Source organism: Ambystoma mexicanum, chromosome 12 (genome assembly GCF_040938575.1).
Source record: "Ambystoma mexicanum isolate Mex_15411 chromosome 12, UKY_AmexF1_1, whole genome shotgun sequence".
Lineage (NCBI taxonomy): Eukaryota > Metazoa > Chordata > Amphibia > Caudata > Ambystomatidae > Ambystoma > Ambystoma mexicanum.
Window position 1 is genome coordinate 1,190,071,020 of NC_090936.1, and position 16,960 is coordinate 1,190,087,979.

At 43.8% G+C, this 16,960-nt stretch overlaps 1 protein-coding gene across 2 annotated transcripts in view; it reads right to left on the minus strand.

The window, feature by feature from the left end:
- MON2 (MON2 homolog, regulator of endosome-to-Golgi trafficking) overlaps positions 1–16,960 on the minus strand; it is a 1,155,350-nt gene that overhangs the window by 862,605 nt on the left and 275,785 nt on the right. For both annotated transcript variants that reach the window (XM_069629845.1, XM_069629844.1), the window contains exons 5-6: positions 7,484–7,613; positions 3,934–4,031 (exon numbers count right to left, since the gene is read on the minus strand). In XM_069629845.1, coding sequence (XP_069485946.1) covers positions 3,934–4,031; positions 7,484–7,613 — 228 coding nt within the window. The remainder of the gene's footprint in view (positions 1–3,933; positions 4,032–7,483; positions 7,614–16,960) is intronic.

Genomic DNA, 16,960 nt, shown 5'->3' on the forward strand with positions numbered 1-16,960 from the left:
GCCTAGCAGACCACTTAAACCTTACCATCCAACAAGCCATGCAAAACAGACCATGTGATCGGACTACGGATCCCGCCGACCCTTACGAGGAATGCCTGAACAAACTACGTAACTGCCCAGAAACATCAGTGGAGACTTTCGTCAAACTGGCAAATCAAAGCAACAAAAGAGGTTCTCTGGACGATCGCTGCCCACCGGACATATACAAATCAATCCTTACACAAGGAACCCCAATGGAATACCACAGGAATGCCCTCAACCTTTCAATCTCAAAACAGGGAAAGTGCCACAATCCTTCAAATCAGCGTACATCAGACCGCTACTCAAAGACACAGCTGGAAATATAGAGTACCTTTCCAACTACAGACCCATCTCGAACATCCCGTATACAGCTAAATTGCTTGAAACGGAAATATACAAAACAACCCAAGAATTAATTAAAAAACCTTGGCTACTAGACCAGGTACAAGTTGGTTTCAGACCAATGAGAGAAACGGAATCAGCTCTCCTCTCAATATAGGATGACTTAAAAGCAAACGCAGACTCAGACAACAGTACGGCCTTGATACTTCTAGACCTCTCAGCGGCATTCGACACAGTTACTCACAACATCCTCATCACAACACAAAGGATTGGGAATAACCGACACCGCCCTACTGTGGATCAAATCTTTCCTAACAAACAGAACAGATAATATATGGATGAAACCTTTCAAATCCAACCCAAGAGAATCCACATGCGGCGTACCACAAGGATCATCCTTCTCCACACTATTATTCAACATCTACCTTTATCTGCTGATCAAAATCATCAAAAGACACGGCCTCACCTGCTACAACTATGCTGACGATATACAAATAGTATTCAAAATAGAAGACCCTCAAGAAGAAAACACAACACTTCAGAACTGCCTTTGTGATGTATTCAACTGGATGAACTCTAACTACCTCAAACTCAACCCAGGCAAAACAGAAATTATGATCATCACAAAAAACGGAGGAGACAACCACTACATCCCCTGGCCAAGGGAACTCGGTACAACCCCAGCCCCATCGTTGACTGTAAAAGACCTGGGAGTCCTAATAGACAACAAACTTAAGCTAGAGCCTCAAGTAAACTCTATACTCAAGAAATGCTTCTTTCTAATGCGAGCGGCAAAAAAGATCCTACCGTTCCTATGATTTGCCAACAAAACACTAACCATCATCGCTCTCGTCATATCCAGAGTACATTACACCAATAGCCTATACCTGTGTGTGCCTGAACGACTTAAAAAAAAAAAACTACAACACATACAAAATCCGGCAGCCAGACTGCTCCTCAAATGACCACGAAGAAAACACATCACTCCTGCACTAAAAACACAACAATGGCTATCAATAAAACAACAAATCAAATTCAAAGCAAGGTGCATCACGCACAGAGCAATCCAGAACTAAGGCGCAGAATTCCTGAGAGACAAATGATACCTACATCACCAAACAAGAACACTCAGATCAAGCAACATTTGCATGGAGCTAAACCCTTACAACAAGAGAAAACAGAGTATCCTCTTTTTCTCACCTCACACCAAAAATGTGGAACAACTTACCGAAGAATATACGCAACACAAGAAACCACCTACTATTCAGGAAACTGCTCAAATTGTGGCTCTTCATTACATAACTAGAATAATGCCCACAGGGGCAAACACATACCTGGTAACGATGAGTGAAGACACTGATCCCGGACCCCAACAATCTATCAACTACATACAGAATCTAAGGAAGACATTCTACAATTTATCAAACTATAAACAGAGTTAGCCATAACAGGACGACACTAATGACCGAATACCATGTTTAGACCAAGACGGAAGCTCAAAGACGATTCATCAATAGTACCGTGGACCAAATTGGGCCCAAGCCCAGCAGACCACCATCAATATAGAGCGTGAGGGAATATAAGAGGCAGCCAATCAACAGCACCAACACCAGAAGGGGAAGACTAGACATAACCAGCCCCACCAACCCAATATCCATACAACACAACCAGGAACGCTCCGTGACATCTAATCAAACGGCTAGCTGGCCAAGAAATGTAACCAGCTACTAAGCGTACCCACAGGAATGCCACTTAAATAGAAGATCGGCTAGAACCAGGACATACAATCCACTAACGAAACTTCAAATCTCTGCTTACCTAATTCACCTGAAAACCCACACAACCATCTCTCGCCCAGCAAACCGCACATACTTCACCACATTGCAACAACAAGCACAAACTGCATCAACAGCACACAAAGTCTCGCTCCGATCCGAAACTTACACCAAAGCTCAGTGCACAGTGAAAACCGAATTGAAGCCGCCAACACCACATCACACTTCTCACTCTACTTCTCCCTCTTCACCCAACTAACCTAACCCCCCCCCCGCCTGCTTGTTACAGATCCGCCTGAGCGCCTGGAGACCAACTCTGTTGGTGATGGCGCGTGATATAAATACCTTTAACATTAACACTTCACTTGATCTAGACTGAAAAGGCATCAAGGCAGTCCACATTCTTAGTAAAACATAACTGCACACAATAAACATTACCTTATTGAGAATCAGCTCTTCCAAAGCACACACTTCATCATTGTTGCCAATGTGGATCAGCACACACATGGAACTTTAATTGGAGGGATAGATAGAATTGGAACAAGGTGTAACTAACAGTGATATAAAATGGCAAAAGAGTTGTGGGGCAAGTCGTACAAGGGACCTGGTGTCAGTGTGGACCAAAAAAACACTGCAGAAAAAAATTATATATATATATATATATATATATATATATATATATATATATATATATATATATATATATATATATATATATATATATATATATATATATATATATATAGAGAGAGAGAGACACCGATATATATATATATATCCAGCATGGGCATTAAGAAATAAGAATAAGAAACGTGTGGAAACGTACAGTACATTATGGGACAAACAAGGGACATCAATAAGGGAGCTGCACCAGCAGGAGAGCAATGGAGGAGGAAATACCATGGTTACAGTTGGAGGGATCTCTATTGCAAAAGGTATGGGGAGAGGCAAGGAGGGCCAAGGGAAGGCAGACTCCAGAGAGTAGCCCCACACTAACATTCCTTGAATTGAAAAGAGGGAAGCTGAGGGTCCAGGAAAGGAAAGCTTGGGCGGGCTGTCTTGTGAATATGCCTCCAACGCAATGCACAGCAACATCATATATGCAAACTTCGACATGCCCCCAGCCAAGACTAGTCAAAATAGGCATTGACAATGTTTTTGGAAGGACTGGGTCTTACAGGACCCAGTGAATCATATGCAACTTTATGGAGATCAGAAAACAGCTAAACACTTGCACTTTTTAGATTGTGTTAGCAACCCACTTTCACTTACGATATGTTAATGAAATGTTGAGTTTACCTTAATATTGATAAAGAATGACAATATTATTTAGAACAAGTGGTGCTGCCATTACAAGAGGTTTGTTCTAAAATGATCAAAGCGGATCATGTATTCATCAAGCTCCTAAGAGCATGTCTATTACATGGTGGCTGCATGCAATCACTTAGATGTGTATGATGTAGTTGTAAGTAAAACCCCAAATGAATACTACTTTTGGAACCAGATACCAGATCTGTACCTGTAAAAAAAACATGCCCTTTGCAAGGACCATGCCAAGAGTCTGGGCTATGGATGGCTGAAAAGTGAGAATTCCTGATTTGTTAAATATTTACCATGTTAAAGTGTCTGATATGTGAAAGTAAAAGTGCGAGGTTGTAACATTGCTAACCACATATTCTCCAGCTTCGAAGACAGATGAACAACCTAAGACTATCAAGCAATTTGTATTCTTAAAAAAGAAAAAAAATATCAGTTTAATGACAGAGCAACACTAAAGTTTCAAACAGACCCATACCTGGAAGAGCATGTAAGCGTCTTTAGCGCAAGGTTTCAGGCTGCTGACAGACCTCCGGTTGCTGTTTCCAGGCACTGGAACAGGCGTCTCTATAACATCTGCATACATAATACAAAATAATAGGATAGAAGTGAACCATCAGCTTATCAAAAATTAAGGATTCTATTTTAAAGACATTTAAATAAGGATGTGCCATCCTTTGCATTCCAATAAGTATTTGTATAACTTTCATCAAATGAGTTAGCAAAAGGGAATTGATTTTTTTTTTAAATGAAAGCAGCACATTATTGAAAAATGTGATCTTGCTACAATCTGCTCTCTAAATGAGACATGTTACCAAAATGCATACACATAATTTTAACATGGTAACATGCTTTATTGCTACTGCGATTGTAGCAACTTCAACAGTTTGAGAAAGGCACTTGCCAGGCACTGCTGTAGGTATTTACTGGCCGTTGATGGTAGCAGGTGCAAAATGGTGTGAGTACCTGGGCATCTAATAGAAAGACCTGGCAAATGCCTAATACTGATATACAAGCCAAAAATGTTGGCTTTGCTAATGCATGTTTTTAACAGGACTTCAGTCAAGGACATGCATAGTGCTTATAAATCAAGTGGCTGAAGACAGACCTGGTTAATACCGGATTAAAAAAATGTTATTACACCAATAGCAGGTTTCGAGCTCCAATTAAGTCTAGCACTCAGAATTGTGAGAAACCTGAAGACGGCTCACTTACTAGTCCCCGGAAATCTGTCATCCAGGTGGCCAGGACACAGGCATCGCGAGTGGATCCAGTTTCTGGGGGTGGACCAGTGGGGGAGTATCACCTGGATGAGGGGTCTTTGGGGAGTGGAAGTCAGATGCCAAGGGTTGAGATGCTGTAGCCCGCTCCCTTGTAACACCTTTTTCCAATCCTACTCTGTAGCTGAAGCTGTAGCCTACCTCCTTTTCCAACACAAACACTTTCCTATACCGAAACAGACAACAGACTAACACCAGAGCCGATTACCTGACCTGTCCCAACAAACGGTTCAGGCAGAGTTAGGCAATTGACAACCACGCATATCTGATGGCCCATTACCTTCCCAACAGGCATAAAAGGTGGAGAAAGAGAGCCCACTACGAGCAAGGCCGAATGCAGGAGGCAACAGCTACACCAAACCGGCAGTTCAAACGCAGGAGACGGGCAGCGAGAACTGGAAGGACGACGAAGGGGAATTGCCTTTGCCCTTCTCAACTCAGACCTGCAAAGCCTCCAAAAAGGCAATTACAAGACCAGGAAGTACAGCCGACGTTTGGAGCAGTAGATGTCAACAGTGCACAGGGGCCTCCCTCATTGATAACACAGGCATGCTAGCTACTGTGGTACCGTCCTAGACTACAGAATCAAGCCGAACCAGCGGACCTGATACAATCGGTGAGTCGGATGAAGCAGATAGCAAACCGAATTGTGTTGAGCCCAAGGTTGCAAGTGGCAACATTAGATGAACGCAAGAACTTAAGAACCAAGAACTTGTGTGCGTTTTAACTTTTGGGGTAAACCCAGAGAAGGGCCACCGCAGAGTGGTCAGGCGCCGCAGGAGGGCTCATTCGAAGGACTCTCGCTGGCCCCTTTTGCGTTGAAACTGCAAGTACTAGAAGGCCCAAGGAAATGGCAGACTGAGATGTCAGAGTGGTCCTACAAGGGTCACTTCAAATCCCTTGTACAATCGAAAGTCTCCGACCCATTGCAGAGAGAAAGCTAGGGAAAGGGAACCCTGCTTTCTGATAACATGTGTGAACCCGACAGAGGGATGCCGAAAGAAAGCTAGAGGAAATCCACACTTTCTGATGAAAATTAGCAAATCATGAACTTTGTTAAAGATGGCTATGTGAACCCGACGTAGGGATGCCAAGGAAAAACTTACTGAAAGTGAATCCTGCACTGAGATAAAGTAGAGTGAATTGTACATGTGGCAAACGCGAACCCGGCTGAGGGATGCCTACAAGTTGGGGTGGAGAGTAATACCCCCGGTAACAGTGTGTCGACGAGAGTGTACCGGTTGAGGGTTGTCCACAGTGTTAAAAAATTGTTTTAAAAAAAGACATTAAAGCTCTTGAATGTTACGAGCGATATTTGAAAGGCCGTAGTGAACCCAACGGAGGGAGGCCCCTTTTGCAAAGAGGATCGAGCCCGACGGAGGGATGCCCTAGGGGCGAAGAGCAATCGCCCAAAGGTGCAAAACCACATAAGGAACTTTTGTTTTTTAGTTGTTTTGATCCAGCAGGCCTTCTAAGGCAAGAGACTTTGCAGAGAAGAGATTTGCCCCCTGAAGGTTCTGGTATCGTTGAACTGGAAGTGTGTGCCTAGTGCTGGAGAGGCCGAGGAGTGTGCTGTGCTCAGAAGTCCTGCCTTGTCCCATGCAAAAAAATGTGGGGAAGGGAGACCCAGCCATACCATCCTGACTTATTTTTTTTTTCTGGTGAACATTATCCCACACTCTTTTTGTGGTAAGGATTGGCAATTGTTGTATAGGCCCTTTTTATTTTGACAAGACGCCACTAGGACTGCCTTATTTTTATATGATGGTCGTAGCTTGCTCCCATCTTAGATTTAGATTAGGCTTTTATCTCACCCAGTATACAGTTCAAAAAACACCTCTGAACTGTGATCATTTGGTGTCTGTCTTTACTGTTGCCACCATGAGTTCCATACAGAAGGCTACTTTGAAAAAACACACTGAGTCACTTTGAGTGCAAAGTTTGATGGTAAGGGTAGATTAAAGCTAGCTGAAAGAGTTCCCATGAGGTGTTTTGGGGCAGGAACTGGATGGGAATGGCCATAGGCATTATCATGGCCCTAGGCAGTCAACGTGTAGGCAAATAACCAAACACCTACAAGCTGTGCGTCTGTCTTGATATGCCATTTCTCCCCCATCTGTACCCTCAATGCAATAGATTTGGTTTACAGGCGGTGCTCCCAAAAATGCATTTTGTGCTTCAGTTAATGCATAGCATTGGTTCACCTCTAACTTAAGAGATCATTTTGCCACATCGAGGTGAGCGCTGAAGCACAATAAGACTGAATTGATGCTCCATTTGCTCCATTTGCCAAGCTGTACTGTAACAGAACCTGTTATCCATCCCGTCCAAAGGGCCAATAGACAGACACCTAAATGCTTTATCTGCAGGTCCTTAAAACCAATAAATAATGGTTTCATTTGGAATGTCTAATGTTTCATACTTTCGTATTTACTATTTGAACTGACCCTTCCATAGTCTCCCCAACACCGCTTTCAACACAGCATTCAAGTCAAGTAACATCAACTGAATCAGCAACATGGCCCATCCTCAAGATCAATATAAATAACATTTCAATTAAAATTATTAGCACAATTTAAAGTATATCCAGAGAGGCTGTAGATGACGGTTAACTGCATTTTGTTTAGAAAGACTCACTACATGAGCTGTGCGAGTAGTATTAGCTGTGGCTCAGCAGCCACAGTCAATATTTTGTTCAGCACAGGAAGTGCCTCAGTAACCGAAACACGATACAGAGACAAGTTGTACCTTTCTGTCGCTCATCTTCCGCCACCATTCTCTCAAACACAACCGTCACAACTTGTCGCACAGTGGCCGCCGCGGTGTTGTTGGTTATGTTGTCTTTTGTAAAGTGCAGTCGAAAGCAAACGACAACAGCCTGCAAGATAAACAATTATTTGTTAATACATTAAGCTGAATTTTCATAATTTCTTTCTAAAGCAGTCATGAAAAGCAAACCATAATATGAATTAGATTATTTAAAGGTTAATAACGTTTTTTTTACATGGCTGTTTCTGCCACAATCTGAGTGCTGGTGAAGGGTTGGGTCTAGCATTGTCATTCATTACCTATTGGTTTTCCAAGTGACTGGAGATCAGTCAAGAGATAATATGCCCCAACATGGGTTCCAAGCTCCTGGTGCTCACTGATGAACTATTTGGGCCCTGCTTGTGTTCCCATTAGAGAGGTATTTCTGAAACCATTTGGGGAAAGGTTCAGAAGACCAAACCAGTAGTGGCTAAGACGGGTGTCCATCAAGCTTGCCCAAACCTTTCTCAAAGGTAATGTGACAAAGCGGTCTGGTTTGGGCTGGTATCATGGTACAGGTGGGGCTCACACACAAGCACAACAAAATACACTAAACAATATATCAAGGACAAACATATACTATTCATTATAAGTGTTGCATTGGTAAAAAAACAACAGTCAAATAAGCACAAGCAGTAAGAAAAATGTTTTATGCATCAAGAAACAAAAAGGCTCAAAGTATACTGCTTCCCTTCAAAACCTGCTGAAAAAGACAGTCACCAACAGTGAAATAATGAGAATGTTACATGTTCTGAAAAAAAGGAAGAGAAAAATAATTAGCCAGACCCTAATAACAATAATAATCTTGTTTTCTTGCCAGAGCCCTGTAGCTTCTCAACACTGTAATATCAGGGGGTATTATTTCCCCACTCTGAACGATACTCGACTTATCAACCTTTGAAAGATGGAAAGCTAAATCAACCCTCCTGCAGGGTTTACTAATGTTATTCACCGATGGCAAGCAAATAAAGAAGCTACGGTACTGGGCCAATAAAGGATCCAATTCACCCAGAAAACCCAGTAGCAACAATTTGCTAGAATGATACATGACTTACCTACCATAGGTATTACCTTCTGATATCAGAACTATAGAGACATCTATCAAACCAAGCCATTGTTTGTTACTGTAATGCAAGACCCAAGGTCCAACCTGAAGAACAATAGTAAAACTACTGTGACGAAGAAGAAAGAACGAATAATGAAGAGTGCTCAACTAAAGGAACCAATGGGCAATAATACTCCACTAGGGAGGACCCATCAACTTATTGTAAAAAGGAATGACGGTCTACTGTAAGTGAGAAGTGAAACTAGGGAGTTTCAAAACAGCCCATTCGCGAACGCTGAGAAAGATCGGGAGATCCTCCGTTGGGAGGAAGTAACAAGGTGCTGTGAGCAAGAAGCACCATGGAAGCCGAAGGCTTAAGAGAAAAGGAGAAGAAAACCCCAGGAGAGAAAACCAGTCAAGAGCGAAGGCATGATCCGGGAGAGGTGGGCCGTTCAGTCCGGCAACAACGCCAAGACCACTGGAGCAATGGTGCAGCAGAACCGCGGAGATGAAAAAGGAGCAGTCGGAACGAGAATCGAAGCTGTCCTGACTACAAGGGAAGTCCCTATCCTGTGAGAAAGCCTGATGACGCCAATCTGTGGCAAGCAAGGTAACGGGGGAAGCGGGTGACCCTTGAGGCAACACAGAGATAAAGAGTACCATCAGCGTACCCGTCCCAGTGAGTGGGCCAAAACTAAGAAGTGTAAGAAACACTCAGGGGGACACCCTACTCAATGAATGGTCAGAAGTTAAGAATGCGGACCAGTACGAAACATTTTACTCGTTTCAGTAGTATAAGAACTGGATGAGAGAATAACCATTGCTTCTGCTATAATTGTTCCAAGGAGAAAAACAGTGTACCAGAGGAGGAGGATCATGATATCAAATGTCTTATTCATAAGAAGTTAAAGAACTACAGAAACATGGAGAACAAGGGACTTTCAGAGACACTTAAGACATTGCACAAGAGTTTTCAAACGCAGAGAAGGAGAAGTCTACAAAGAGGACTAATAGGGGAGCTCTCTCCTTCACCCCTCACATCATGAACCTTAGCAAGAAGTCCACTTCCAGCTCCACCTCCTAAGAGGTATTCTTTCTTTTCTCACCTTCCCCCAGAAGCTCAATTTATTCAGAGCTCTGTTTCTCACCAGGCTGGACTATTGCAACAGCCTCTTTCTCAATCTCCCTGTTTCCTCCCTTCACCCCCTGCAGTTAATCAAGAACAGGGCTGCAAGACCTATCCTTGGCATCAAGCCAAGGGACCGTATCTCTCCAGCCCTAAAATCTCTCCACTGGCTCCCGGTGGCCGCAAGGATCTCTGCATCATCCACAAGGCCTTGTGGGGCTGGGACCATGCTATATCCAATTTTCCTTGCACGGCCGATTGCCACAAGGCCTAGTAGGATCACGACTTTATATTACTGTTTTGCCTTTGTTATTATTTCCCCTGTTCCCTTCCCCATTTAGCCTTGTGGCGCTTTGAAACACAATTCTGTTGCATAAAGCGCCTTACAAATGCACAATAAAATAAAAGACTTAGAAAAATCCCCTAGAGGAACTAAACAACTTAATCCAAGATATAGCCCAAAAGTACGTCAAAATTGTCTAAGGCTGAGGAAGCCCATTCAGGAGAAGGGAGTCATTCTCTTAGTCTTTTGCTATTTTTGATTTAGTGGTAGGGACAGAGCAGGTTAGCTTTGGACAGAAGACAGACACTTCACTTTGGATGTCATGATGCCTACCCCCGGGCATCCGGATCAAGCCCATCAGCCGCGGGAGCAGGCATCCAGACATTTACAAAAACCCCAGCAGGGGGCACCAGGCTCATAATAAAAATAAGTCCTGGCGCCATAGGCGCCAGGCACATAGACATTACTTACCTTATGCAGACCATGCTGCAAATAAATCCAAGCCAACGTGAGGCCTGGATGGGACTATTTTACTACAGGGACTATTTTTTACTCGGGTGTAGTCCTGGGGAACTTCTTTCCTGGGACTACTTTAAACCACGCCCGAACAGCAGCACATGCTTCGTGTTATTCTGCACCCAGCAGCGTGACTCTCACCGTGCCTGCAGCCAGCATCCAGTCTTCTGCCACGCCCGCCTCGAATCCGGAGCTCCTAGAATAAAGAGGAAGAAAAGGACAAGGTTAGAAAATGAACTTATTTCAAATTCCTCACCTGATTCCGGATCCTTTTCATCTCCTGACCTGGAAGTACATCAGTCCTGCACGCGTCGCTTCGCCAGCTCCAGCACGGCGCCATACTCACCAGTTCTCACAGCATCTTTCGATCCGGCACTGTCTCCATCATTTCTTCGCCGTACTCCGGCACCTAGGGGCACAAGAATAACAAGGTGAGCCAAGAGAATCAACAAATACCTCTTACCACCATAGACTTACCTGATTTACCACCGGCAGTATTATTCTCCATATCTTCATATGCCGCATTTGTAAAGAGGGAGAAAAACAACACGTTAACGCATGTAATAGTTACCGGACAGCGTTGGTTAACACAGACTCTTACCTGAACGCCAGCAGCAGCTACGAGACCTTCTTCTCACAAACTCAGTTGCAACTTAAGGAAGGAAGGGGACAAGAGTGAGCATCGGGCACATTGAACTCTTTGAACTTGATACTTACCAATCCCGCCTGGGACTTCAGAGTCAATGCTTACCGGAACTCTCCCAACGCCTTCAAACCAGTGAAGTAACTGGTATCTACGCGCCCCTGCAAGAACGCAGGATGGAGAGCTCATCTTTTACAAACATAAGGTGAGGTTACTAAGGGGATATCGGAGGTGATTAATGGGGGAGAGCGAGAACAGTTGGGAGGCCATCACTAAAACCCACAGGTGGCTAATCCCTGTCTCCACTTGCAGGAAAATACTTCTTCGGGTCCAGCAGACAAGACTAGGCGGGCCAGTCCAGACAGTCATCTCTGCACTACGCATCACTTTGACGGAGACCGGAGCTGTCCGGGTCCGATCGACACCCCTGTGGGGTCCAGGTGAGCGTAACATTGGACTTCACAACAGATAATGAGCACCTTTGCTAGTTTAGTTAGGAAGGGGAAACCATAAATTAGGCATAGTGTTTTCATTTATTTTAATAGAACAGTTTCAAGAATTCCAGAAACTGGTCTGTCTCCTTCTTCTGACCTACCACAATATACAAATATCACTTTTCTTTGGCATCTTCGATCAACAGTGTGTACAGAATTTGTGAAAAGATAGAAAACCTGTATCCAAGATACCGGCTAGTAATCTTGCAGCAGTCCCTGAAAATTGTTCTCTAGACTCTAAGAAACTGGCTTATTGACCGACTGAAAGATATGGAAAAGCAGGAAACAATCTGCTCTTAGACACGTACAGCTCTAAGCTAGGATTTCATGGTCTGAAAACAACATTCAAATTTAACTTTTGGAACTGGCAGGTGGGTGGAATCGATCAGCACGCGGCCGTGAACTGCCAAGAATTGATGAAGACAGAGCGTGTTTTTAGTTTTAATGGGCATTGACCCTCCATTTGGTGGGTAATGAGGTACATTTGGGGACAAAACATTTTGGGGGCAAATGCATCAAATTCCTACACCTGGGCAAAATAGGGGTGGGATTTCCGTAAAAGGAGAATGTGCTGTACCCTGCATAATAGACCTCAGTAGCTGGTGCGGAAAGCAGCTGCAGTCAGTCCACTGTTTCTCTGCATGCTTTCTTCCCAAACCACTGCTATGGAAACCCGTACATTGATAGGGCATGACCAGTTGGTTATTGGTGCAATAGCTGTGTTGACATGTCTCCCCTTCAGAAAAACAGTGACAGAACCACTTTGACAAATGCATTGGTGCAAAAAAAAGGAATGTTTGTTACCATTGGAAACTGTGGATTGCAAGTAATGGGGATGAGATTCTTCATGTTGGAGAATATTCTACATTCTTCTGTTTCCATAATCTTCTAATGCTGGCTCATTGAAGCAGGCACACGTTTTAGGACTACTTTTAGGTCTTTTTGAGCACTGCTTAAATGTCCTCACTTTACAACCTTTTCTTCCACCAGCTGATCCCACGTATTTACTCTTTGAACTGACCCTTCCATAGTCTCCCTAACACCGCTTTTCAGAAGGTAGATATTTTGTCAAATCAATATTCTTTTGATTCAGCAGACTGGTTTAACCAAGCCTCTTTCTCTCCTTCCCCTGCCCATGTTTTCCACGCACAGGTGAACAATACGCCAAGGACAATAATCTGAACTGTGAAGTACGGTGGCATGTCTTTGGGCTGAGGAGCTAATTACAAGTGAATGATGTTATTTATTTATATGCTTTGTCAAGCAATGACCAGGCCAATTCAGGTTTCGGAAAGCAATACAAGATATTATATTTTCATTAGAGACTGGGTTCTTGCTGATTTAAATAATCAATTGAACATTTGTAGGTTTTGCATATTGCTGCACTAAAGAGCTATAAGTACAATGTATTTTAAACACATACAAATGAACGATTATAGCCAGGATCATGTCAAGCCAGCATTGCGCACCGTGCACTGGCTCCCGGTAAGAAACCGGATCATTTTTAAAAGCATGTGCCTAAGTACATAAAAGTCTCCAATATCTGAAATCCACCTGTCCGGCCTCAAAACTAAGGCTTTAGACCTTAAAAGGCAGGCGGATGAATATTGGAAAGAAAGGCTGAGTGGCCATACCTTTGTGGTTCAAGCGACTAGAATTTGAAACTCGTTTCCAGTATCACTTTGCAAATAATCTAACTTTCTGATTTTCTGGAAACATCTTAAAACCTTCCTGATTAATCTAAATTTGATATCTGTTCCTGAGATGATCAAGTCCTTCAAGTCGCACTGTGCCAAGATTCCTTCCGGTAATATTATGCCCTCTATAAAACAGCTTTAACATAACATAACTGCACAACAGTGCAATTATGGTAGACTTTCAATTTTAAGGTGTATGTATTACATGATCCTTGTAGATGAGACACCTAATTTGCTGCAGTATTTGTATGAACAATCCAATACCACCTCAAAATCAGAGAGGAGTAGAGATTTTGTTTAAAACGTTTTGCCCGTTTGGCACACACTTATAATCGGATGCCACAGAACAAGCTAGGTCTGAATGTCTAAAAGCAAGATACTATGAATTTGTTGCCGACAGATACTGCCAGTAGAATCTCGGTCCCAATCGCCCTTCCCACACTGAGGGTTTGGATCCTCCCAGTCAATTATGATGCAGTCATGTCAGTCGAACAACAAGGAAGCACAAGGGTAAGGAACATCTTCTACCACTTGTGGGATGTACCCTATTTTGTTCCCCATTCAGCAAATGTTCTGATAATAGAGTCACGTGACATTTAATTGGCTCTCCACACCAGAGAAAACGTTCCAACAGGGAAGAGGAGAGAACTATGCAGTGTGAAGCAATCATGAAGTAGGACACAGACAACAGATTAACTTTACTAAAATCAAGCGTTTTATTTCTCAAATGTCAGGAGGAAGTAAAGCCTAATTTGCCCTATGCTAAGGCGGAATTTCCCTACCTAAAGAAAGTAAGGATAGTCTTTGTCGTAAAGGTCAATTTAACATTCTGTCTGTGTCCAAAATCTATGCTTGCCCCTCACAACTAAATCTATACAATGTGTAGGGAGTCAGCAACCCAAGAAACAGTGTTCAAAGTAAAGTTCTGAGCTTCATCCAGCTCCTGGTATCTTTTCAGCTTCTTCCTTAGACTCACAATAGTTCCACAAAAAGGTCTTGGAGCTCCCTTCCCCATGTTCAACTAAGTGCCAAACAACCTTGGGGTTTCTGTCCCCAAGTTCAACACAATTCACAGTTAATTCAACTTTGTTGGCTTTTGGTACGAATGGTATTATTTTAGGCTTCCTCACATTTGCTTGGCTCTTTTCTCTTTTAGTCACTTTCAGACTGATGAAACAAAACCACTTAAATGTCCTTGTTTTCCTGGGTTACTAGGTCTGGGCGCAGTTGTCGGACCACACAGTCCACCCATCACAGGTCACGCAACAGATCAATCTTGGCGTTTTGTAATGTTCATTGATTCTCATTGGACCACGTTGCCACCATACGTTTCCTTTCTGCACTTGTGACATTAGTCCATTTGCACACTTGTTTCTTCTTAGCAGTTTCTCGACTGCCAATGCGTGCCTTTCACACACTTCACTTTGCTGTATTTACTCCTTATTATCACCATCACCTTGCTTTCACACTAACCAATAGTGCTTTGTATGTGCCCTTCACGTGCTTTGTCAATTCTCATTGCTGGTTTTCACTTGGCTTTTTGCTTTCACATTATTCATAAATGGTTTTCTTAATTTCACTACGTTCGTAAATACCCATCAGTTCCTCTCCATTTGTGCAGTATTTTCATTTCACTTGTGCATAACTTTCCTTTAGTTCGGTATTCAATATTGGTTAAGTACTTGGTAATTCTCTCAATACTTAATAATGTCCTTCGGGTCTTCAGACCCTTTCATACATGCATTTATATGTTTGGCCCTTTCTTTGGCCGAGACTAAGCCCCCAGAGCGCACCGGTCCGAGGGCTCCCTCCCCATCACTCACCAGTATGAGGCAGCTCCTCTGGGTGCTTACGCGGTCCTCTTCTGCTTTCCATCGCTCCCTTCTCTCACATCGGGAGCACCAGCTAGCCACGCTCATCTGTTCCAGACGTTCGCGCTGCCTCCTGCAGCAAAGTGGCAGCTTCTGTTTCCCCCAGCTCCAGACTGGGGGCACAGGGCTTGGAGCTCTGGACTCTCTCATAGCTCTCGAACCTCGCACCCCTCCCACTCTCCTGCAGCCGCCGGCATCCTTTTCAATGGCTACACCGCTTCAGCCTTCTCCACAGCGTCCTCGCTTCCCAGGCGGTTCATTTCCTTTTATATGCATCTGTAGCCTCTTAAGGGGTTGCAGGTGCAAGTCCTTTGCCTGACTACAATTAACTCTATTATTGGGACATGCCCGACTTTCAGAATGGTGTTCTACAGTCCTCTTCCTCGTCCCAGTACCAAAGTGGTGTGCATAGGTGAAGTGTGCATTCCTCCTAGTCACCTCTTCCTCGTCTCAATCTTAAAGGGACCTGAATGGGATATATGTGGAATGTGTGTCAGTGGTAAAGAGTGCTAATAATCTATGACGGTCGGGGAAGGGTAGGATGTTTTTGCCGATTTCTTGATCTACCCAGAGGAGGTGAATGTGGGTCTGATCTGCCCATAAGAGAAGATGTACTCCTTGTTCTTTTCCCTGTTCCTTTATAGGGATGCTTTACCTGAGGTTTGTTTGTTAAAGAAGGAAGGGAGGGGGCTTGACAATACCCTATAAAGGCTTCATGGACTGAGGGTTCATTGTGGAATGGAAATGTGGGATACCACGTCTCACCTAAAGATACCCTCCTTCCATTCCCCAAGTCTCCTCCATCCAGGTGATCCTCCCTCGCATATCAACCCAGGATCAGGATCCAAGAGAGATGGCCTTTCCCTGGCCATCTGAGAGGAGGATTCCATTTAAAAAGGAGCGAGGACGCCCTCAGATTCATCTCAGCAGCCAGTCTGCCCTCCAGCTTCAGGTGCTTCATTACTGTTAGGGCAGAATTCCAATTTTGGGAGCTCTGTAGTAAAGCTGGGCGAGCCCGGCGCAGTTCGGGCCGGCAAGTGCCCCCACCTAGCGCTTTGGCCTGACCCGTACCCGGGCCACGAGCCCCATGCCACTCCTATTAAAAAAAGTAAATAAAAAAAAAACTCGCCTCTGCCTTTATTCGATCCGCCTGACCCGAACTTACCCTGCCCGGGAGAGCATATCCTTCTCCACCACTCCTCTGGCTTCCTGCAACCATCCGCTGTTCACTTCTTCTGCCACGGCACATCTCAGCGCAGCTATTTTACCATGGCTGCACTGTGCTGCCTGATGCCGCAGACCACTGTCCTTTTTCTTAGGTTATTCATGATGTTTAAAACCTTTAATTAGTGCCTTAAAACAACTTTGTTTTGCATGTCACGATAGTAGAGATATCATGGATATAAACAAATCTTTAAATGAGCACTTTGTGTTGCTCACTTTAACTAGCATATATTTGAAAGGTGCTTTGCTAGCACTTTGAGTTGGAAATGTACCATCGTGCACATGAAAGGCTCAGACTGCCACTGATAAAATAGGTTTGCAACCTGAGTACCTTAACGACATGGAGTGAGTCTGTCTGTCTGCCTGCCTGTCTGCCTGCCTGTCTGCCTGCCTGCCTGCCGAAGGTCCATCCTGAGCGTATTCTAGAACTGGCTCGGGAGAAAGAAAAAGAGTCGAGGACGCGTTTCTTGAGCCTTTGAACTATGCTCTGTAAAAATTAAAAGAACTAATGGCACGAC